At 49.0% G+C, this 24,312-nt stretch overlaps 3 protein-coding genes across 3 annotated transcripts in view; all 3 read right to left on the reverse strand.

The window, feature by feature from the left end:
* The window catches only part of LOC142153213 (sodium- and chloride-dependent betaine transporter-like), a 218,681-nt gene that overhangs the window by 143,980 nt on the left and 50,389 nt on the right, over positions 1-24,312 (reverse strand). The gene's annotated exons all lie outside the window — the stretch shown is intronic.
* LOC142153216 (E3 ubiquitin/ISG15 ligase TRIM25-like) overlaps positions 1-24,312 on the reverse strand; it is a 93,289-nt gene continuing 68,977 nt past the window's right edge. The window contains exon 2 of the transcript XR_012691458.1: positions 1-811. The gene's annotated coding sequence lies outside the window, so the exon portion shown is untranslated. The remainder of the gene's footprint in view (positions 812-24,312) is intronic.
* The window catches only part of LOC142149608 (uncharacterized), a 27,515-nt gene continuing 4,013 nt past the window's right edge, over positions 811-24,312 (reverse strand). Inside the window, exons 2-4 of the mRNA XM_075204932.1 lie at positions 23,139-23,363; positions 22,460-22,775; positions 811-2,512 (exon numbers count right to left, since the gene is read on the reverse strand). Coding sequence (XP_075061033.1) covers positions 892-2,512; positions 22,460-22,775; positions 23,139-23,363 — 2,162 coding nt within the window. The 3' untranslated portion in view covers positions 811-891. The remainder of the gene's footprint in view (positions 2,513-22,459; positions 22,776-23,138; positions 23,364-24,312) is intronic.

A 24,312-nucleotide genomic window follows, 5' to 3' on the forward strand; every position in this document is an offset into this window, starting at 1 on the left:
AGATATATATCCCAACATTATAGGTAGAAAAATCAGGATAAGATTTTGGCCTTGCCCCTGATCCATCCAGTCACTCCCCATTTGGGGGCACAGACCACATCCCAAAATCTCTAAGCCCAACATCCTAGAAACACTGAGATTTGGGGTTGTCCTGTGAATAATATGGACTATTGTGCTGTATGCACAGCCCATCACAGGTCCTGATAGTCACGATATTCACTCACCCGACTGTAGAAATAATGTAAAAACCGCATTATCTTCTAAAGGAATAAAAGGTAAAGTTGTAAACCACACATTTAAAGGGATATGTTCAACTTTGTTAACTTAAAAATTAAATGTAATAGACCCATTTTGCTTATTTTCTAATTATAATTCCCTATGTATCTTTTAGCATTTGTTAGATACATCCTCTTGAAGAGTGCATCTAACATGTACCTGAAACCGAAAAACTTCTGCAGGTTGTTCTGTCTTTGGGGTGGGAACTCTCTGCAGACATTGCCACCCCCACTGCTGCATTATGGTGCCAGTGTCAGTGGGTGTAAAACATTCAGCATAATATATTTGTACTGAACATTTTGGCACAATGACGCCGTGGTTTGGATGGTTGTATCTGCAGAGAGTTTTCCCTCCGAAGACAGAGCAGCCGCAAAATATTTTAGCTTCAAGGAGTAACCACTGGGGTAGCTGCTCCCACATACATGTATATTATATATTTATAATGAAAGTTTCTAACACACCAACAAGGGAACAAATCCAGACACACTGGTCACCTGGTTACACAGGAGGAGGGGCTCAGCTGTAGCTCCACCCACTGCTTCATTCTATTGGATAATATTGCACAAATCAGATTCCCCTCCCTCTGATGTCACCAGTCTCTGGGCAGATTTCTTATCATTTCTCCCATTTCCTGAGTCCCCCAGATATCGTTATACAACCTCCCCCTACACCTAATGCAGCATGAAGGGGCTCAGTGAAGGTGGCAGTGAAGGTGTGTAAGTGTCTGATCGGGTCACACAGAGAATAAAAGGACATCTGTCCAGCCTCATAATCCAGATATATCCTCACTCTATCACAGGGAATATTGTCAGGTAACCGGATCACTTTATTGTCATGTTTCACTGAATACTGATTATTTAACATCCCCCCACACAAACACCAGGACTTGTTATTACATCCAAAGTATGACTGACGTCCTCTCCTATCTATACTGGGATAACACATCCCTACCCTCCATACCCCTGATTTACTGACATCCACTTCCCAGTAATGTCGCCCTGAGGAAAATCTCCTGCTGCTTATTACCTGATAATACTGAAATCTCTCTGGTGTTTCTGGATAATTCTGGTTTAAATCTGACCTGTATGCAAATTTCCTGTCACCTGATATATGTATATTATTAGCAGCTGTGTTTACATCCAGTAATATGTCTGTAGCTTCCTGCACATAGATCCCTGTATTCATACCTGTTATTATATCAGATAATGTGTGTAATTTCCCTGAGATGAGACCCACATCCAGATCTCCTACACCATGGACCTGGTCATCATCTCTCTCTCTGTCCTCAGTATCACACAAGTCAGCTGTGTCTGGGTCCTGTAAGACAGTCACTGGATCAGACATGTTACACAGCTCCTCAATGTGACGCATCTTCCTGGACAGCTCGTCCTTCTTTATTTCCATCTGCTGGATCAGATCAGAGACTGAGAGTGAAACGCTCTCTTCTTGCCTGGAGATCTCACTCAGGACTCTCTTCTCTAGGTCTTCCAGCTGTCTCCTGATGTCTCTAAACAGGGCAGTGACTGTCTCTGTTACACCAGCTGCTTTTTCCTGATCTTCTCTTTTGCGCTCCTGCAGTCTCTGGACTCTTTTCTCAGTCTCCTCTCTCTTTGTGTTCAGTTTCTGCAGAACATTTCTCAGCTTCTCCTTCTTCTTCTTAGAGGCCTCATCCAGCATCTCCACCTGATGTCCTTGATGTTCTCCGGCCACAGTGCAGGACACACAGATACAGGCAGCATCCTCAGTACAGTAATATTTCAAGAGCTCCTTATGGGCGGAGCATTTCCTGTTCCCCAGGGAAGTGGTGGGATCAGATAAGACATGTTCTGCTGACTTGCTGTGTACTCTCAGGTGATTATCACACAGAGAAGCTTCACACAACAGACAGGATTTAGCAGCAGGTACAGGAGAGTGAATACAGTAAGTGCAGAAGATCCCAGTCTCCTCCTGATCTGGCCAAGTAGACAGAAAACTCCCCACTATGTTACACAGAGTTATGTTCCTCTGCAGTGCAGGACGCTCCTGACACTCTGCTCTGCATTCAGGACAGGTATAAACTCCAGACCCCTCCTGTGTATCTAACACACGATCAATACAGACCCGGCAGAAGTTATGTCCACATCTCAGTGTTACAGGATCTGTATAAATGTTCAGGCAGATGGAACAGTCCAGCTCCTGTCTCAGATCAGCAGACGCCATCGCTGACAGCAGAAGAGAGAAATGAAAGTTAAAGTATCTGACACTCAGACACCAGTGGGTGTGTTTCACATTCCCCACACAGGGCGAGGCTGAGCTTGTCACTCACATTATATCTATAGGCTCAGATATACTAAGGGACACAGCTAATACATAAAGGGATAATGCAAAAAAAATTTAAAGGTCATTTAATATAATGAAAATTACTACTATTGTACATTTTGCACGGATGACACAAAAGTTACTTTAACAAAAATACAGTTATTTAACTGGGTACAATTTTGTGTTTAAAGAATATAGATTAAGACATATATAGACATATATAATAGTTGTCTTTATTTCCTGATTGTTAGGAACCCCTCCAGCCGGCACAACACAACCCGGAGTCTACTCTGCCAATCAGGTGTTCACTGGAGCCCCTGATGGTGGGGACAGGCTGGGCTGCAGACTGACAGAGGGTTGTGAAGTGTGTTCCGGCTGGGGAGAACCCCGGCAAGCGGAGTGTGGTCCACGCAGAGGTCAAGGGCAGGCAGCAGGTAGCAAGTCCAGATAACAGGCTGGGGTCAAGGGTCACAGGCAAACAGGAGAAACGGTAAACAGGCCAAAGGTCAGGGTCACGGGATACACAAGCGAAGTCCAAATCCAAGCCATAGCGACGGCCGGGACTGAGGTAAGGGAGTCGCGGCGGCTGGGTACCGCCGCGGCTCGTAACACTGATCACATAGTAATTAGCATTAAGTTTCTGTGTCAATGGAAAACCTAACATCAAAATTCCCTAAATGCATACTTGCCAACTCTCCCGGAATACCTGGGAGACTCCGAATTCCGGGTAGGTCTCCCGGACTCCCGGGAGAGCTGACAATTCTCCCGCATCTGCCCACTTCCTAATGAATTGGGCAGATTTAAAGCCACCATGATGCGATTCTCCAGGGATCGCATCATTTTGTCTCGCCCTTCCGTGCTAAAATGATGCGTTTACGTCATAGGGGGCAGGGCCAAAATGATGCAATTCACGTAGCCCCGCCACCTCACACCCACCTCTACACTGAGAGTCCCGGAGGCCGATCGGTAAAGTTTGGCAACTATGCCTAAATGTTCTCTATCTACTACTAGGGATGTGCACCGGCCACTTTTCGCGTTTTGGGTTCTGATTACCTTCAGGTTTTGGGTTCTAATGTGTTTTGCCAAAACACCCCCCTCAAGGTTTTGGGTTTTGGGTTCTGATTTTTTTTTTTAAAAAGCATAAAAACTGCTAAAATCCAGATTTTTGTTTTTTTTTCACTCCTACGCTATTATTAACCTCAATAACATTCATTTCCACTCATTTCCAGTCTATTCTAAACACCTCATACCTCACAATATTGTTTTTAGGCCAAAAGGTTGCACCGAGGTAGTTGGATGACTAAGCTAAGCGACACAAGTGGGCGGCACAAACACGTGGCCCATCTAGTAGTGGCACTGCAGTGGCAGACATGATGGCAGTTTGAAAAACTAGGCCCCAAAGAGCACATAATGCCAAAAAAAGAGGTGCACGATGGAATTGTCCTTGGGCCCTCCCACCCACATGTTGCGGAAAAAGGACATGCGCACTTTAACACACCAATCATTTCAGCAACAGGGCCTACCAAACTACTGTGGCTGAAATGATTGGTTTGTTTGGGCCCCCACACAAAAAAAGCAATTCATCTCTCCCTGTACAAAGTAAACTGGCTCTACTGAGGCAAGATGCTGTCCTCATCCTCATCCTCATCCTCTGATTCCTCGCCCCCTTCAGTGTGTACTTCCTCATCCTCACACATTATCAATTTGTCCCCGCTGGACTCCACAATCACAGGTCCCACTGTAGTCTCTGGAGGCCATTGCTGGTCTTCATTGAAGAATTAATAATTCATTTTGATGAACATCATCTTCTCAACATTTTGCGGAAGCAACCTCCTTCTCCGCTCACTGACCAGGTTCCCCGCTGCACAAAAAACTCTTTCGGAGTACACACTGGAGGGGGGACAACTCAGGTAAATAGAGCCAGTTTGTACAGGGGCTTCCAAACTGCCTTTTTTTCCTGCCAGTACAAGTAAGGACTGTCTGACATTTCTACTTGGATGTTGTCATCAAAGTAATCCTCCACCATTTTTTCAATGGTGACAGCATCCAATGCAGCGACAGTAGACATGTCAGCAATCGTTGGCAGTCCGGACCAGATGTTCTCTGCATCCCCGCCAGCGGGTCGTTTAGGAAATCTCAGCTGTTTCCTCGCATCCACAGGTGTGGAAGAAAATGAAGGAGGAGCTGTTGCCATGTCACGGTCCTCTTCAGATGACAATCTCCTGATCAGCAGGTCTTTGCACCGCTGTAGACTTGTGTCCGCCGGAAACAGAGACACAACATACACTTTAAACCGAGGATCCAGCACGGTGGCCAGAATGTATTCCTCTGACTTTAAAAGACTGACCACCCTCGGATCCTGGCAAAGCGTACGAAGGGCTTCATCCACAAGAGCTACATGCTTTGTGGAATCGCAATGCTTTACCAGCTCCTCCCTCAGTTTCTCAAGCTGCTTCTGCAACAGCCTGATCAGGGGAATCACCTGACTCAAGCTGGTAGTGTCGGAACTGACTTCTCGTGTGGCAAGTTCAAACACTTGGAGAACCTTGCACAAAACGGAAATCGGCCTCAACTGCGCTTGACTCAAGCGCATCCCCACTCCTTTGCCTATGTCGTAGGTGGCTGTGTAGGCTTGAATGGCCTTTTGCTGCTCCTCCATCCTCTGCAGCAATATAGAGGGTGGAGTTCCAGTGCGTCACAACCTCTTGTTTGAGGTGATGGCAGGTCAGGTTCAGGAGTTTTTGATGGTGTTCCAGTCTTCGGTAGGCAGTGGCAGAATGGCACAAGTGTCCCGCAATTTTGCGGGCCACCGCAAGCATATCCTGCACACCCCTGTCACTTTTCAGATAATGCTGCACCACCAAATGTATTGTGTGGGCAAAACATGACACGTGCTGGAAATTGCCCATATGTAATGTCCGCACAATGTTACTGGTGTTGTCCGACACCACAAATACCCAGGAGAGTCTAAGTGGGGTAAGCCACTGCGAGATGATTTCCCTCAGTTTCTCTAAGAGGTTGTCGGCGTTGTGCCTCTTTCCTAAAACCGGTGATACACAACGTTCCCTGCCTTGGAACGAGCATGCGTTTCGGAGATGCTGCTACTGATGCTGCTGCGAAAGGCGATGCATCTACCCAGTGGGCTGTCAGTCATATAGTCCTTAGTTTGCCCTGAACCACTTGTCCACATGTCCGTGGTTAAGTGGACAGTGGGTACAACTGCATTTTTCAGAGCACTGAGGACACTTTTTCGTACTTCTCTGTACATCCCATATATCGCCTGCCTAGTGAAGTGGAATCTAGACGGGATTTGGTACTGGGGACACAATACCTCCATCAACCGTCTAAATACCACTCCACTGATGGCGGACACCGGACGCACGTCTAACACCAACATAGCTGTCAAGCCCGCAGTTATCCGCTTTGCAATAGGATTACTGCTGTCGTCCTTCGTGCTCATGGCAAACGACTGTTGTACGGTAAATTGCTTAGTGAAAGACGTAGCGGTCTTACAACTTCCCCTCTGGGAAGATGACCGACTCCGAGCAGCAACAGCAGCGGCAGTAGTAGGCGTAGTGCTACAGGATCCTCCGGAAGAATCCCGGATTGAAGAGGACTCAGTCATGCCGGTGATATGGCCTGCAGGACTATCTCCGATCCAGATTGAGGAGGAAATTGACGAGGAGGGTGTTTCTGGTGTGGATACAACGGGACCAAGGGATTTAGGTGTCCCTGGACTGCTGACGGTCCTAGCCACAGTTCCTGAACTAAACACAGAATTATGAATGGTCTTCAGGTGACGTAGAAGGGAGGATGTCCCTAGGTGGCCAAGATCCTTACCCCTGCTTATTGCAGCTTTACATAAGCTACATATGGCAATACAATTGTTGTGCGGATTGGGATAGAAATAATTCCAGACCGAAGAGGTGGATTTTTTGGTCTTCTGCCCAGGCATGACGATGGGCTTTTTCGTCCCTTGGACAACAACTGTTTCCCCCCCTGGTGCCTCATTTGAGATAACTACATCAGCATCCTCCTCGTCAAGTTCCTCCTCAGCGCCAGCTACATCAATATCCTCCTCCTGGTGTTGTCACAGATCTCAAACAGAAGTACAACTAGGAGTCACGAATTTGGTGAAAACACTCTGTGTTTATTTGCAGAGAGGTATTAACAACAGGTAATAAGGAGCAGTGGTAAATACCAGGTTCCAGCTGATGCAGAAAGTAGCATGAATGTCCAGAAACAACCAGGTAAACGGTAATGCAGGGTAGCAGAGGGTAGGTATTAACAACAGGTAATAAGGAGCAGTGAAAAATACCAGGTTCCAGCTGATGCAGAAAGTAGCATGAATGTCCAGAAACAATCAGGTAAGGACAACAGGAAATTACATCAGGATTGGACAACAGGAAAGGACATCACAGGATGGGACAACAATAACCAGCCCTGTGTGCTGGGAGTGACAGGTATATAAAGGGAAAACTACACCCAGGTGCATGGGATAATTGGTGAACAAGTTAACCCCTAAGGCAAACAAGAAAGGCATAATAGCAGCACCTCTGGTAATCAGAGGTACTGCTGCAATACAATACAATAATAGGACACAAAGGGCAGGAGCTGCCATGCAAAGCAGCATGTAATGCATAAGCTGAGGGCAGATCGTGACAGTACCCCCTCCCTTAAGGGCGGATTCCAGACGCCTAATTACCAGAAATGTCTGAATTCATCGGAATCATAGTCCAGAATTGGGGGCCCGGCAGAAAAGTCCTCGTCCAAGGGCGGAAAGGCAAAGGAGATCATGCCAGTTCAAGAACTGCAGAACCTCCTCTCCTCTTACGTCCTCCTCTCTTACGGGACTTTCTCGGAATTGGGGCCTGAGCCAACTGAGTGGAGCACAAAGGTATCTCTTGGCCAGGTGAGATGGGTGGTACTGGTGATATTGCAGAGGCCCCGCAAGATGGTATAGCAGGGAAGTTACGAACTTGTTGAAAACTGCCTCAATAAAGGATTGAAAGTCCGATAAAATGGGGTGATCCGTCTCAATAAATGGGTTTGCCCAATCTAATGCCTCTCCCCTAAAATGGGATATTAGAAATAACACCTGTCTCTTAGGGCTACTAACAAGGCTTGGTGTGGAGGGGATCTTTGAAGCAAATAACCTCAGAAGGGCATTAAGTTGGGAAGGATGCCCCTCAAAGAAAGGTGACGGTTCAGACTTGGCATCCTCGGTAACAGATGGCTCGGACTTGGCAGATGACTTGGCAGCAGGCCCGACAGGAGACCCGGACTGGGCGGCAGACTTGGGAGCGGGCCCGGACTGGGCGGCAGACTTGGGAGCGGGCCCGGACTGGGCGGCAGGCTTGGGAGCGGGCCCGGACAGGGCGGCAGGCTTGGGAGCGGGCCCGGACTGGGCGGCAGACTTGCCAGCACTTTGAGAAGCCCGAGGGCAGACAGCACTTTGAGAAGCCCGAGGGCAGACAGCACTTTGAGAAGCCCGAGGGCAGACAGCACTTTGAGAAGCCCGAGGGCAGACAGCACTTTGAGAAGCCCGAGGGCAGACAGCACTTTGAGAAGCCCGAGGGCAGACAGCACTTTGAGAAGCCCGAGGGCAGACAGCACCAAGTGGTAACTCGGGCTGAACCGCATGGACCGGCAACTCGGGCTGGACCGCATGGACTGGCAACTCGGGCTGGACCGCATGGACTGGCAACTCGGGCTGGACCGCATGGACTGGCAACTCTTCTGGAGCAGATTGGAGGGACAGGACCCCCTCTGGAGAAGACTGGAAGGGCAGCGCCCCCTCTGGAGCAGACTGGAAGGGCAGCGCCCCCTCTGGAGCAGACTGGAAGGGCAGCGCCCCCTCTGGAGCAGACTGGAAGGGCAGCGCCCCCTCTGGAGCAGACTGGAAGGGCAGCGCCCCCTCTGGAGCAGACTGGAGCTCAGGAACAGAGACAGCGGCTGAAGACTCGGAACTGGAGACAGCGGCTGGAGACTCGGAACTGGAGACAGCGGCAGGAGACTCAGAACTGGAGACAGCGGCAGGAGACTCGGAACTGGAGACAGCGGCAGGAGACTCGGAACTGGAGACAGCGGCAGGAGACTCGGAACTGGAGACAGCGGCAGGAGACTCGGAACTGGAGACAGCGGCAGGAGACTCGGAACTGGACACAGCGGCAGGAGACTCGGAACTGGACACAGCGGCAGGAGACTCGGAACTGGACACAGCGGCAGGAGACCTCAGAGCTGGAGGCAGATGATGTGACCTCAGAGCTGGAGGCAGATGATGTGACCTCAGAGCTGGAGGCAGATGATGTGACCTCAGAGCTGGAGGCAGATGATGTGACCTCAGAGCTGGAGGCAGATGATGTGACCTCAGAGCTGGAGGCAGATGATGTGACCTCAGAGCTGGAGGCAGATGATGTGACCTCAGAGCTGGAGGCAGATGATGTGACCTCAGAGCTGGAGGCAGATGATGTGACCTCAGAGCTGGAGGCAGATGATGTGACCTCAGAGCTGGAGGCAGATGATGTGACCTCAGAGCTGGAGGCAGATGATGTGACCTCAGAGCTGGAGGCAGATGATGTGACCTCAGAGCTGGAGGCAGATGATGTGACCTCAGAGCTGGAGGCAGATGATGTGACCTCAGAGCTGGAGGCAGATGCTGTGACCTCAGAGCTGGAGGCAGATGCTGTGACCTCAGAGCTGGAGGCAGATGCTGTGACCTCAGAGCTGGAGGCAGATGCTGTGACCTCAGAGCTGGAGGCAGATGCTGTGACCTCAGAGCTGGAGGCAGATGCTGTGACCTCAGAGCTGGAGGCAGATGCTGTGACCTCAGAGCTGGAGACAGAGGCTGTGACCTCGGCACAGGAGACAGAGGCTGTGACCTCGGCACAGGAGACAGAGGCTGTGACCTCGGCACAGGAGACAGAGGCTGTGACCTCGGCACAGGAGACAGAGGCTGTGACCTCGGCACAGGAGACAGAGGCTGTGACCTCGGCACAGGAGACAGAGGCTGTGACCTCGGCACAGGAGACAGAGGCTGGCACCTCGGCACAGGAGACAGAGGCTGGCACCTCGGCACAGGAGACAGAGGCTGGCACCTCGGCACAGGAGACAGAGGCTGGCACCTCGGCACAGGAGACAGAGGCTGGCACCTCGGCACAGGAGACAGAGGCTGGCACCTCGGCACAGGAGACAGAGGCTGGCACCTCGGCACAGGAGACAGAGGCTGGCACCTCGGCACAGGAGACAGAGGCTGGCACCTCGGCACAGGAGACAGAGGCTGGCACCTCGGCACAGGAGACAGAGGCTGGCACCTCGGCACAGGAGACAGAGGCTGGCACCTCGGCACAGGAGACAGAGGCTGGCACCTCGGCACAGGAGACAGAGGGAGTGGGTGCCTCAGGACAGGCGGCTGGAGCTGGCAGATTGGGTCTCTTCGCAGAGAACAGGAATGCTGGAGCATAAACAGATTTGGAGTGCCGAGAGGAAACAACAGGAGATGGTTCAGTAAGCTGACGTGGTCTACGGACAGGACAGTCCTGCAAGAAATGTGCATTGCTGGCACAGTAGAGACACAGTTTGTTGGTTACTCTGCGCTGTCGCTCCACTTCGGTCAGATGGGGGCGTGGCCCACTTGTGAACCGGGCATTAGTTAAACTGCAGTTGTTAGTTAAATGCAAATTTGACATGGTATTATTGCAAGGTGTTGGCGGCACGGATTCAGCAGCAGACAGAGTTGGCTGGGTCAAATCAACAGTATTAGATTTCAGTAAAACAGTCTCTGATAGTCTCCTGAGTGGGTCCAAAAGCAAAGTGGAAAATTTGGCCAGCTGGGAGCGTAACAATATAATGTCCATTTGTAAGGTTTGTAGCAGTGGTAATTCCATGATTGGTAAAACAGACATGTTGCAAAAGACAAATGAAAACTTGATTGCAGCAAAAAAAGTCCCAGAATAAAACAAAACTTTCACCTGACTCCAAAGCTGTTTTTTGGGCTGGTTATACTGTCACAGATCTCAAACAGAAGTACAGCTAGGAGTCACGAATTTGGTGAAAACACTCTGGGCTAGATTTACTAAGCTGCGGGTTTGAAAAAGTGGGGATGTTGCCTATAGCAACCAATCAGATTCTAGCTGTCATTTATTTAGTACATTCTACAAGATGACAGCTAGAATCTGATTGGTTGCTATAGGCAACATCCCCACTTTTTCAAACCCGCAGCTTAGTAAATCTAGCCCAGAGTGTTTATTTGCAGAGAGGTATTAACAGGTAATAAGGAGCAGTGATAAATACCAGGTTCCAGCTGATGCAGAAAGTAGCATGAATGTCCAGAAACAACCAGGTAAACGGTAATGCAGGGTAGCAGAGGGTAGGTATTAACAACAGGTAATAAGGAGCAGTGAAAAATACCAGGTTCCAGCTGATGCAGAAAGTAGCATGAATGTCCAGAAACAATCAGGTAAGGACAACAGGAAATTACATCAGGATTGGACAACAGGAAAGGACATCACAGGATGGGACAACAATAACCAGCCCTGTGTGCTGGGAGTGACAGGTATATAAAGGGAAAACCACACCCAGGTGCATGGGATAATTGGTGAACAAGTTAACCCCTAAGGCAAACAAGAAAGGCATAATAGCAGCACCTCTGGTAATCAGAGGTACTGCTGCAATACAATACAATAATAGGACACAAAGGGCAGGAGCTGCCATGCAAAGCAGCATGTAATGCATAAGCTGAGGGCAGATTGTGACAGGTGTACAACATTGACACCTTCATTATCCAAATCTGTAACTGCACTGTGGGTGATCCTTCCAGCATATGCAGAGGGCGTGCTGCAAATGGTGGAAGGAGCCACCTCTTCCCGTACAGTGATGGGAAGGTCAGGCTTCACAACCACCAACACCCTTGGACTCGCCTTGGGGATTTGTGATGCCATGTATTTAGAAGGCAGAGTTGTTTGCTGTGTTGTTGATGACAGCTTAACTCTCTTAAATTTAGAGGGGGGGAGGAGGAGGGCTTAGATCGTTATGTGAAGCTGAACCACTAGTCATGAACACGGGCCAGGGCCTAAGCCGTTCCTTGCCACACCGTGTCGTAAATGGCATATTGGCAAGTTTACGTTTCTCCTCAGATGATTTTAATTTCTTTTTTTTGATCATTTTAGTGACCTTTGGCTTTTTGGATTATACATGCCCTGTACTAGGAGATTGGGCATCGGCCTTGGCAGACGACGTTGATGGCATTTCATCGTCTATGTAATGACTAGTGGCAGCAGCTTCAGCATTAGGAGGAAGTGGTTCTTGATCTTTCCCTACTTTATCCTCCAAATTTTTGTTCTCCATTATATGCAGCACAAACCCCTAAACCACATTCACTCGGCAAAGCCTTTAAAGATTATATGCGGCACAGGAGAGTACCACTGGACTGGAGTTATACAGCAGTACCAATGGACTTATACTGCAGGATCAGTGAACTTAGTTATATTGCAGTACCAATGGACTTATACTGCAGGATCAGTGAACTTAGTTATATAGCAGTACCACTGGACTTATACTGCAGGATCAGTGAACTTAGTTATATTGCAGTACCAATGGACTTATACTGCAGGATCAGTGAACTTAGTTATATTGCAGTACCAATGGACTTATACTGCAGGATCAGTGAAATTAGTTATATAGCAGTACCACTGGACTGGACACAGGACAGCACCACTGGAATTATGGCAGCACCACCACTGGACTGAGCAGGACAGAGCACAGGACAGCACCACTGGACTGAGCAGGACAGAGCACAGGACAGCACCACTGGAATGAGCAGGACAGAGGACACCACTAAAACACCCTCCCTCTTCCCTGATCAATGCCCGAGTGAAGATGGCGGCGGCAAGCGGGGAATATAAAGAATCCGGATTTGCCATCACTGTATGTGGCTTAGATGGCAGTCCATTGCCAGGCGGTAAGATTACCTGGGAGACCCCACTACTACAATTGAACATTGGAGCTCTCCACTCGGAATCCATAGTCTTCCGCCTTATCGAATGCCCGTCCGTTCCTTTGATTCTGGGCCACACTTGGTTATCCCGCCATAACCCTGTTATAGATTGGGTAAAAGGAGAGATTGTCCAGTGGAGCTCTTATTGTACTCAGTCTTGCTTGACACTACCTCTGCGTGTGATTCAGCCTATTCCGGAGCAGCTTCCTTCACACTATCATGACTTCTGGGATGTTTTCTCCAAAAAGGCTGCTGACACTCTACCACCGCACCGGGATTTTGACTGTGCCATTGAGCTCATTCCGGGTTCAAAATTACCCAAGGGATGCTTGTACTCTCTCTCCGGTCCAGAGACCAAATCCATGCAAGAATATATTGACGAAAACTTGGAGAAAGGTTACATCAGGCCATCCAAGTCCCCAGTAGGAGCAGGGTGCTTCTTTGTATCCAAGAAGGACGGTGGACTCAGACCCTGTATCAATTACCGAGGGCTGAATCGTATTACGGTTAAAAATACCTATCCCCTTCCTCTCATATCCATACTTTTTGACCAATTAAGAGGGGCAACTATCTTCACAAAAATCGGTCTTCGTGGTGCCTATAACCTCATACGTATTAGAGCAGGTGATGAGTGGAAGACGGCATTCAACACGCTCTCGGGCCACTACGAATATCTGGTCATGCCGTTTGGCCTTAGTAATGCCCCTGCAGTATTCCAGGATTTGATTTATGAGGTGTTACGTGAGTTTCTGGGATTCTTTGTTGTTATCTACTTGGACGACATCCTCATTTATTCAGAATCGTTGTCAGTGCACCAGGGTCATGTCAGACAAGTCCTACAGAAATTGCGGGAACATCATCTCTACGCTAAAATCGAGAAATTCGAGTTCGAGGTCCGGAAGGTATCCTTCTTAGGTTACATAATCTTCTCAGAAGGTTTCTCCATGGATCCAACCAAGGTCCAAGCCATCATAGATTGGGTACAACCGAATAACCTAACGGCGGTCCCGAAATTCTTGGGATTCGCCAATTATTACAGGAGATTTATTGGTGGTTTTGCTGATATCGTGGCTCCTATCGTCTCCTTGACCCGCAAGGGAAGTGATCCAGCTGTTTGGTCACCACAGGCAGTAACTGCATTTGAAACTCTGAAGAAAGCTTTTGTGTCTGCTCAGGTCGTCAGACACCCGGATCCTAAGGTACCATTTATTCTTGAAGTAGATGCCTCTGACGTCGGTGCTGGGGCCATCTTGTCACAAAAAGATACCCAGACCCACCGCTTACATCCGTGTGCCTTTTTTTCCCGTCAGTTCTCTTCAGCAGAAACCAACTATGACATAGGAAACCGAGAACTCTTGGCCATTAAATGGGCCTTTGAGGAATGGCGGCATTGGTTGGAAGGCGCTGCACACCAGATCGCAGTTATAACGGATCATAAGAACCTACAGTATATACAGTCAGCCAAACGACTGAACCCCCGTCAGGCTCGTTGGTGACTGTTTTTCACTCGGTTTAACTTTATAATCACCTACCGTCCTGGTTCTAAAAATGTCCAAGCAGACGCCCTGTCCAGAAGTTTCCTGGCACATCATACTCCGGTCTCTAGCCCAGAGCCTATTGTTCCTATGTCCGTTATTCATGCTGGGTTAACCCAAGACCTAAGTTGCACCCTACAAAGATTTCAGAAATTGGCTCCTCATAATACTCCAGTAGAATGCATGTTTGTTCCAGTACATCTTAGGAAGGCAGTCCTGGCGGAAGCACACAATAATCAGACCGCTGGACATCCTGGGGTCTTCAAAATGTTGGAAATTCTTTCACGTACGGTATGGTGGCCATCTTTGTCTGCTGAGGTCAAGGATCACGTCCGGTCTTGTGAGGTTTGTGCCAGAAACAAAATTCCCAGGACTCGTCCGGTAGGCCAGTTAGTTCCTTTGGCCATTCCTGCAAAACCATGGACGCACTTGTCCATGGACTTTATAGTGGATCTGCCTATCTCTACAGGACACTATACCATCTGGGTCGTGGTAGACCGGTTTAGTAAGATGTCTCATTTCATTCCATTAACCAGACTCCCTTCTGCTCGAGATTTGGCCGTCTTATTTATTCAGCACATTTTCCGGCTCCATGGACTTCCTACTGACATCGTTTTTGATCAGGGGTCTCAGTTCATAGCACTGTTTGGGAGATCCTTCTGTACCCTTCTCGGAATCAAGGTCAGTTTGTCATCCGCATATCACCCTCAATCAAATGGGCAAACTGAGAGGCTTAACCAGTCCTTGGAGAAGTTTTTACGTTGCTACACTTCAGAGTTCCATGACAACTGGTCCTCCTTGTTACCCTGGGCGGAATTTGCCTACAATAATTCCTGTCACTCATCCACCAAAACCTCCCCGTTTTTTTGTATTTATGGTTTTCACCCCAGGTCTAACTCTTTATACTCACTCAAGTCCATTGGTACCCAGGAGATCCGCTCCACTGCCAGGGATCTCAGAGTTATCTGGAAAAAGGTCCAATCATCATTAAGACAAGCCTCATTTGTGGCAAAAAAAAATTCAGGCCGCCATCGTACCATCTGCTCCCTCAAGGTGGGCCAGAAAGTTTGGTTATCTACAAAAAATATCCGGCTCAGACAGCCTTGCAAGAAGTTGGGCCCTAAGTTCATCGGGCCATTTTCTATCGTTAAGCAGGTTAATTCTGTTGCGTTTAGGCTAAAAATTCCGAGCTCCTTAAGAATCCCCAACACATTTCATTGTTCACTGTTGAAACCAGTACTGTATCCTAGCCAAACCCAGTCGTCAAGTGTGCTTAGGGGGGATTCAAGCAAACCACCAAGATATGTGGTTCAAAGGATCCTGGATTCTAAAAGAGTGTAAGGACAGGTGCACTTCCTGGTGCAGTGGAGGAACCGCGGGTTAGAAGAATGGTCTTGGGTTCCGTGGAGACAACTCCATGCCCCCAAACAGTTGAAAGAGTTCTTTAAGAGGTTCCCAAGAAAACCTGGATGTCGGGGTCCCTCGACCCCTCCTCAAGGGGGGGGTACTGTTACGAGCCGTGGCGGTGCCCAGCCGCCGCGACTCACTCACCTGCGACCCGTCCGTCGCTATGACGACCGGGACGTCACTTCCGGCCAGGACCCGGCCGTTGCCAGGGCAACGGTCGGACGCCTCCTGTCTGGCGCCGCGTCCCGGCGGTGAAGCTGTGTCGGGTGCGTGCGCACTACCAGCCTGTGGGCTAATTAATTCATTAGAGTGTTTATTCAAGGGGCTGTGTATTCTCAGAGCCAGGCTCTGATTGGCTGCTCACAGTATTTAAGGCCTGCTGCCTCATTGCCGGTTATAGCTTCTGTACTCCAGTCTGCTGACCTGCTTGTTCCCGTTCCTGTCCTCTGAAACCGCTGCTGATTTCCCGTGTATGGCCCTTGGCTTTGAATTATACTTCGCTTGTGTATCCTGTGACCCTGATCCCTGGCCTGTTTACTGTTTCTGCTATCCGCTTGTGACCCCTGACCTCAGCTTGTTTTCCGATACTGTTGTCTGCTGCCGGCCCTTGACCTCTGTGTGGACCTTACTCCGCTTGCCGGGGTTCTCCCCAGCCGGTACACACTTCACGACCCTCTGTCAGTCTGCGGCCCAGTCTGTCCCCACCATCAGGGGCTCCAGTGAACACCTGATTGGCAGAGTAGATTCCGGGTTTTGTTGTGTCGGCTGGAGGGGATCCTAACAGGTACGTACAATACATATGTGGAATATAAAGTCCCAGCCTAGTGCACGGAAATAAATAAATAATCAATTATTGTCACCTGTTATTAATATAGTCATTAAAACATTTTAAAAATCTTCATTTTTTTTTTTTACCAAGAAATATATTTCTGAAGCTATTATGAATGTCTACTATACATAAAATGCATTGTTACAGTTGTTTCTGATTGTAAACACATGTTCTAGCTGTATACACAGCCGTCATCACTAGTAATCAGCACTTACACCTGACCTGTAGCTGGTGCAAGTGATACAACAGTAAAACACGTACCTTAGAGTTGCTCAAAGCTTGAATCGGACGCTGCTGCGTGTTCTCGGCACGCTCTTAATGTACACTGACTACGCGCATACACCCATTTCCCTCCCTGTTATGCTCATCTAATAGTAAGCTGTCTTAAGCGTTCTTTGTGTTTGAAGATGAATTGCGTACGTTTGCGTTCTCTGGTGTATAGTTCATTTCTGGGCATGTGCAGAGCAGTTTCACACAAAATGCAGCACATAATGGTATTTACGTTCCTTAATGAATCCATCCCATAGTGTTTTTTGTCTGCATTGCATCATATCAGGTAACATGTGTCACCTATGTGTGATTATAATACAAGTCCATGCATACTGCGACTTGTAGCCACACAACAGATACAGAGACTCAGGTCGCCTAATACAATAATGTAGATTTAAATAACAATTTGATAAATATAATGACTATGAAGCACTACAATGTTATGGTCACCTGGGGATGTCCAGACAGACGAGCGCGTCACACTGTCGGGGCATGCGGCACTGACACAGGTGGTGACGCCACCTGGTAGGCGGCCCCAGGCAATGACGTCAGTGACCACGTCATCGATTTGGGCGATTAGGGTAGTTCGGGCAGTCTACAAAGATTCTGGGTTCCTGCCCTTTAGGTGTTAGTGGCCATATTGTAGCCAGGACCCAGGAAGGAGGAGGGAGGTCCCGGGGTGTGCGCAGCAGGTGCTGCGAGACGCAATTCTACTTCTTTAGGACAAGATAACTCGAATATTGGAACTAAAATATATTCAAACGTCCCTACTCTGAGCCAAGAGGATGTTGTGTGTAGTTTATGGAGCCAATATATCACGCAGCGTTGTACATTGAGGGGGATCATGATACAAATAAATCACATACAATGACATGATAGAGCTGACCACATGGGCTTACACTCTAATTGCTGCGGGAAACACTTGACACGTAAGGTAGTGGAATAACAGTTGTAGCTGGCGGTGGGGAAGTGTGTGCGGCTGCTGTAAGGCAGAAGTATTATCACACACCAATAATAACGCAGACAGTGACAGCCATGTTTGTGCAGCTTCCCATTGTCTGGTGTAGTTGGGATGAGGAGACAGTCGATGGTGGAGACATGAAAGATGAACCAGTCATTGTAGAAATGTTGAGCTGCTGATCACCATGACTGTCCTTCACCGTGTATCTCACCCGAACCTCCTACTTTATCTTTGGTGAAGGCTTACACTTTCATGCTGCACGGGCACTGGATGTAGGTGGCAGGTTAATGGCATCAAAATCGAGAACCCTCCCTGCGCCCGTATCCTTCATGAATTTTGCATCAAACAGTAAGCGATTGTGCTGTCTGCCCATCAGTGTGTTGGTGACCATCTTGGGCTTGTGGATACGTCCTTCCACCCTCACCACGTGGTTATCCACCAGCTCGGAGAAGTTGTCTGACCAGGGACCCTGCTGGTCACAGATAAGTAGATCCTCAGAACCACCCTGTCCCCTTGTGTGATGACCACACAGCTCCGTCTAGTAATCCTCACCCCCTCCACACACTTCTAGCTGTTCTGTATGTGTGAGATGAAGATTATGTGGGAGGTCGGGACAGAGCTTATCTAACGTGCCTTCTGCATGCCGCATTGTCACTTATCGTTAATGATGGTTAGAAATTGGACATGTTTTTACTGACTGTCACTAAATTTACTGACAACTGACATCTTTTTCCTGGTGTGAAAATATCCCAGTTGCCGACTAATTTGCCAACAACATCACTTGAGGCTCTGGTCTCGGGTCTGATAACATTGTATATAAAATTCAAATCCTGGTTCAGTCATTTGAAATATTGGAAACAAGGCCTGGATCTATCACTATCACTTGTTCCTTTAATGAAGCATTTGGCGCCATCTAGTGGACAAACCATGTACAATCATACAGTAGTTTATCACTAGATATCTGTTAGGGTAAACTGCTCAGTAGTTACTGCACGGAGGTTTTGAGAAGGCTCCTCTAAATCTGTGAAAAGAGAGGACAAGGGTACATGGGGGGAGGGGCTCCTGGTACTCCTGACCCCTCTCTGCCGAATATTGCTGCCACCCAGGGCCGGATTTACCGCTAGGCAACCTAGGCACCTGCCTAGGGCCTAGCGGCTCTCGGGGGGCACAGCTGGGGGGGACAGGAGTAATTAAAAAAAAAATGAATCGTGCGGGGGGGGGGGGGGGTGCCGCGAATCGGGGGAGGGGGGGTCGGGTGCCGCGAATCGGGTCCCGGCAGCCTATTCTCCTCTCAGTGTCTCAGTGATAGCGAGAGGAGGAGAGGCTGCTGGGACCCGGCGAGCGATCACGTGACTCTTTCTTTTTGCTTTTTTTTTTTTTTTTAACATCTGGACTGACGGAGGAGGAGCAGCGCGCAATAGAAAGGTAAGTAAAACAAGGGACAGAAGTGGTGATGGTGAAGGGGCACAGAAGTGGTGATGGTGAAGGGGCACAGAAGTGGTGATGGTGATGGGCACAGAGGTGGTGAAGGGCACAGAGATGGTGATTGGCACAGAAGTGGTGATGGTGATTGGCACAGAAGTGGTGATGGTGAAGGGCACAGAAGTGGTGATGGGCACAGAGGTGGTGATGGTGAAGAGGCACAGAGATGGTGATTGGCACCAAGAATGCACCAAGAATGCCCTCCTTCTCCTCCCTAAGGACACCCTCAGTATCGCGTAAGCCCCTCACCTCCTTAGCATCCACCGAGTTCCTGCAGCTCTGAAAAGGATCGGGCGAATGGTACTTCCCATAATCCCTCTCCAGAACCAAGGACGCATACCGGTCATACTGTATCTCTCTCATCCGAGCCTTCACCCGGGGGATCTCCCCACTATCCCCCTGGCCAGAGATCAAGAACCCAAGTTTTTTCCTCAGTGCCATGTAGGTGCTCTCTTTTAACAAGTTATTTCTGGCTACAAGGCCCCGAAAAAAGCTCCGGGTCATTTTCTTCAGCATCTCCCACCATTCAGACCTACTCCAACCTGCCTCCAAAAGTGATTCCTGGGATTCAAAGAAGTCCCTAAAAGACTGTCTTATCAACTCCTCCTCTAGGAGCTTAGAGTTCAGGCGCCAAAGACCCCTACCCTTCCGAAGGGTCTCCGAAGCATTCAAGGACATAGATAGGTAAACGTGAACGGAGAACTCTACCGGCCTCAGCTCCGGAATCAAGGTTTTCGAGCTCTCCTTAACAAAAAACCTATCTATCCTAGACCTACAACTACCTCTATAAAAAGTGAAACCCGTGTGGTCTGGAAAATGACGAATGTGTGCATCCACCAGACCAGCCTGCCTAACCATACTTACTAGAAAAAGGGAATCGCAGCCCAGAGAAGTCCTTGAACCTCCCCTATCCTTTGTCCTAATGACGGTGTTAAAATCACCACCAAAGATTATCTGCCGGGCTGTAAAAAGATATGGCTTTATCTCCATGAAGAGGCACTTCCTTCCCCATTTTGTTTGGGGACCGTAAATATTAATTAACCTCAGGTCGTGCCCCCTCAGATTGACATCTAAGACCATGCACCTACCTACCTCAAGCTCAATGACTCGCGGGATGGTTATCATGCCGGTAAAAAGCACCTCCACCCCACCATACGGCTCGGCCGCAAGAGACCAGTAGGAGGGCCCACGCCTCCACTCATTTTTTGCTTTATGTAAGTCAGCCAGCTGACCCAATCTGGTCTCTTGCAAAAATAAAAAATCAGCCTCAACCGTGCTGAAAAAATCAAAGGCCATAAAACGAGCTCGTTTGGAAAGTATAGACGCCACATTAATAGTGGCAAATCTAATGGGTCGGGAAGCCATCCTTCAGAGCTATAGACAGTAGTAACAACTCACTTCTTTTTTATTTTCCTTTTTGAGTCCTCATCCGAGGAACCAAATCTTTTGTAGCTTAGGCCTGCTGGCAGAGACTCCTCCCCCCTGAGGATAACCTCTTCCCCTAAGGGGGGGACTCCAACTGACCCAGACACCTTACCTACCGACCCACTATGGACTCCCAAACCCAAGGGCTCAGCTCCCAATGACCCTGCCGGACCTGAGGGAAGATCAGGGGGGCCACAGAAGGAAATCTCAGGGGGATCGGGACTTACAGGAAAAGGACGCAAGGGGGGATCCTGCTTGTGAGAAGTACAGGCCAGGTCCTTACCCAAAATTGAGTCCCTCTTTACTACAGACTCCGGGGCTTTGTCCGAGGGGCTAACCTCTATGGGATGGGCTGAGGAGGAATCCTGTGTCGGTGGGGGGACAAGGTCTTCCACAGAAGGGGGGCCAGATGGGGATGCCACCTTATCCTTCAAGAACGATCTAGCAACCTCCTTATCACTAGCCTTCCTTACAATCTTTGCCACTTCCCCCAATGGTAGATCTCGGGTTTTTCTCTGCTTCCTGCCTGACTTAACTCTTTGAAACAAGTTACCCCCCTCATCCCTCACGATATCTCCCTCCTCCATGCTCTCCTCTTCGCTGGACAAAAACTGAAACTTGTTTGACAAAACTATCCCCTCCCCTTCAGTTCTCTTCTTTTTACCCTTGCCCCTTTGTTTAGTCCATTGGCTTGCCGGGACCTTTGCTAGTGATGATGACGGTGTCACCGATGGCTTGGCAACAGGGGGGAAGGAAGCGGAGGGGCTGGACAACTAATGGGGTCCACCAATCCCACCATAGACTCGACCCTTTCCATACTTTCAGCCACCCTTACAATCTCCTCATCCGTGATTACAGTATTGTGGGCCGCATGGGGACATTTACTGAACGGGTGTCCTATTACCCCGCATAGATTACACCTGATCTGATTACATGTGCGGGATTCGTGACCAATGTCACCACAGTGACCACATTTTTGTTGAGGGCAATTGGCGCTGAGGTGGCGGAAGTCCCCACACCTGTGGCACATCCTCGGCTGGCCGTGGTAGAAACATTGAATCCTGTCCCTACCAATAAAAGCTGCCGATGGTAAATGCACCAGGCCAGCCTCCGTGCACTTCAGGTCTACCATGGTGGACCAATTGCCACCCCAGACCCCATGGCTTGGATCGGGAACCTTTACCAATGGGGATATCATTTTAGCAAACCTCCTAACCCAAAACCCTAGGTCTGCTGCCGGGATGGACTCGTTTCTTACTAAGATGGTTATCTTTACACGCTCTTGGCGCGTTATGGGGATCGCCATGTAGTTGATCCACGGATCTCTCCCCCTGCATCCACCCCACCTGTTCCAAAAAGTCTGCAGACCCTGGTAGGATACAAAACTCACATCATATTCTGCAGTGCTAACCGGGTGGATGCAGGCAAAGAGATCCGCTGGAACGAAACTAAATGAGTCCAGAAAAACCCGCAAAAAATCTGATCTACTTGGGGGGTCCTTACCCATGAATTTCAACTGAACTACGTTACGGCGTTTAAAAGGTTGTGCCCCCACTGGGCCAGGGCCCATACTCTGAATATTTACACTGGACCCTGGACCTGAACCGGACACTATACCCGCATATGATACGACCCCCGGGAGGGGACCAAGTCCTACCACCGGGTGCTGGACAGTGACAGCCTTCTGTACAAAAATATTCCCACCAGGGTTTTGTTGTGACGAGGGGCCTGCCACTTCAGAAGCTACCGTTTGGGCTGCAGGTCTATCCAACACCACCCCACCATCAGCCAACATATTAGGCATACTTTTGGCTGTGTCTTCTATCAGAACAGCCACCCTCCTAGCCCTGTCTGACACAGCCAAAGGCCCATAAATAGTTTCAATGATCCGATTTTGAACCGGACTAGGCACTATTATATCTGGATTATCTCCCACCTTCTTACGTTGTATATTACCTGACCCACATGTATGTTTTACTGACAGCGTACTTGTAGGTTTCTCTTCCACCCCATATATGGTATTGTCAACATCAACCATATCCACATTACCATCAATGATATCTGAAATACTGTTACTGGCATTATTAGTACTATTAACTATACCTTTATCAATAACTACATCCGTAACATCTGCAATGCCTCCTGAGGAAGTACCGCTCAACAAGCTCCCTGGGGCTGCAAGGTCCGGGACCACACATGTATTAGCAGCCTTCTCGGACCTATCACCTACTAGCACACCGGGAGCTCCAGCAGTGACACCTTCATTCACCGGCACAGATTTCATTGAAAGGCCTGCCCCTATAGACATATCATCAGAAATTATATCAGACATTTTAAGCATTGGGCCGTGAACAGCGGGTGTGCTGGCCGGGACCGCCGGGTCCGCCCGGCAGAGAGACTGCACCACAGAGGACGGCGCAGCTCCTGCCCTGTGGGTTAACACACTGGTACCCTCAGGCTCAGCCCCAGTATCAGCCATAATATTGCCAACATTAAGTCTTTCATTCACAACATTAATTTTAACATAATTCGACTTAGAGGATTCTTCCAGGCTTACCGGTCTCCGGGCCGACGCTCCACTTCCGGTGTCCACCGGAAATGCCGCAGACGACTGGGCGCATAGGCTAGCCATCACGACTGCAGCCTGTACCTCGCACCCACCGGGAACACCTTCAGCTTCCGCCTGGCACATCACTGACCGCTCGCCCTCCAGCACCCGGATTGAATCGTATAGGCAACCGGCCACGACCTCTTCCTCCGATTCGCCCGCCATATTGGGAGGCAGCGACTCCGAAGACACCAGGTTCGTTATTTGCACGATTGTTTTTAACCTCGTTAGCAATTCCTGCTTCTCTTTTAGGACAGCATCTAGCTCCTCAATCTCGGCTGAGATAATACCCGGTGACGGTTGTAGGCCTGGTTTCTCTTTTTCCTTTTCCTATTTATTTTTTTGTCTAGGGCCGTGATCTCGAGTTCCAGTGCCCCTATCTTCGACCCAATCTCTAGGTCCTCCTCCTCGCTCTCCTCCATATCCGGGAGCCGGGCAGCACACTGGCAGCACACTGTCCCTGCTTGTCACGGCTGGACGGACCTGCACATACTGTGCAGCCGTCGGCAGCAAGTGTCTGCTAGGGGGGGTGATCGCCCCGATCGCCCCCCCCCCCCCTGGATCCGCCACTGACCTGGAGGAGGGAGGGGCTTTAAGCCTCACAGACTCACCTTCTCCAGGTTTTCTACTTGACACAGCGCCTCCACCCAAGTCAGTCTCTCTCTTCATGTTGTGGGTTCTTGCAGGGCCCACCAGGAGGTGACTCAGGAAACACGCACACTCACAGGTAAAGGGGAGCAGCCACGTTTATTAGGATATAGGTCGGTAACCTTTGCCCTTACCCCTGACAAATAGTGGGTGATGTGGGTGAATGGTTTGTTCTATAAATAAGATGTAGAGAGATATAACCATAAAGCTATAAGGAATAAGTGCAGCAAATGTATAACACAATGTAAGACAAGGTAACAACTGAATACAACTGACCGTTACATGCACAACACAAACTGCTGACAATACAATGGTAATATGTCACATATGCAGCAATGCAGTGATAATAACACGGATGCAGTGCGACTAAACACTGGAATAAGATGTGTTTGTTGTAGCTTGTTACACTTGTTTAAAATCCCTGTTGACTTGTTATTACAGATAGGTGTCTCTCTATTTGATATAATGTATTGTTTAAATTATTGCTGAGACTGAGGGTCATGTGTGGCCCTTTTGTAGGTTAGAGGGCCACATGGGCGGTCCCTGAGATGTATCAGGTTGACTATCACTGGTTTACAT

The sequence above is a fragment of the Mixophyes fleayi genome, chromosome 4 (genome assembly GCF_038048845.1).
Source record: "Mixophyes fleayi isolate aMixFle1 chromosome 4, aMixFle1.hap1, whole genome shotgun sequence".
NCBI classification, from domain to species: domain Eukaryota; kingdom Metazoa; phylum Chordata; class Amphibia; order Anura; family Limnodynastidae; genus Mixophyes; species Mixophyes fleayi.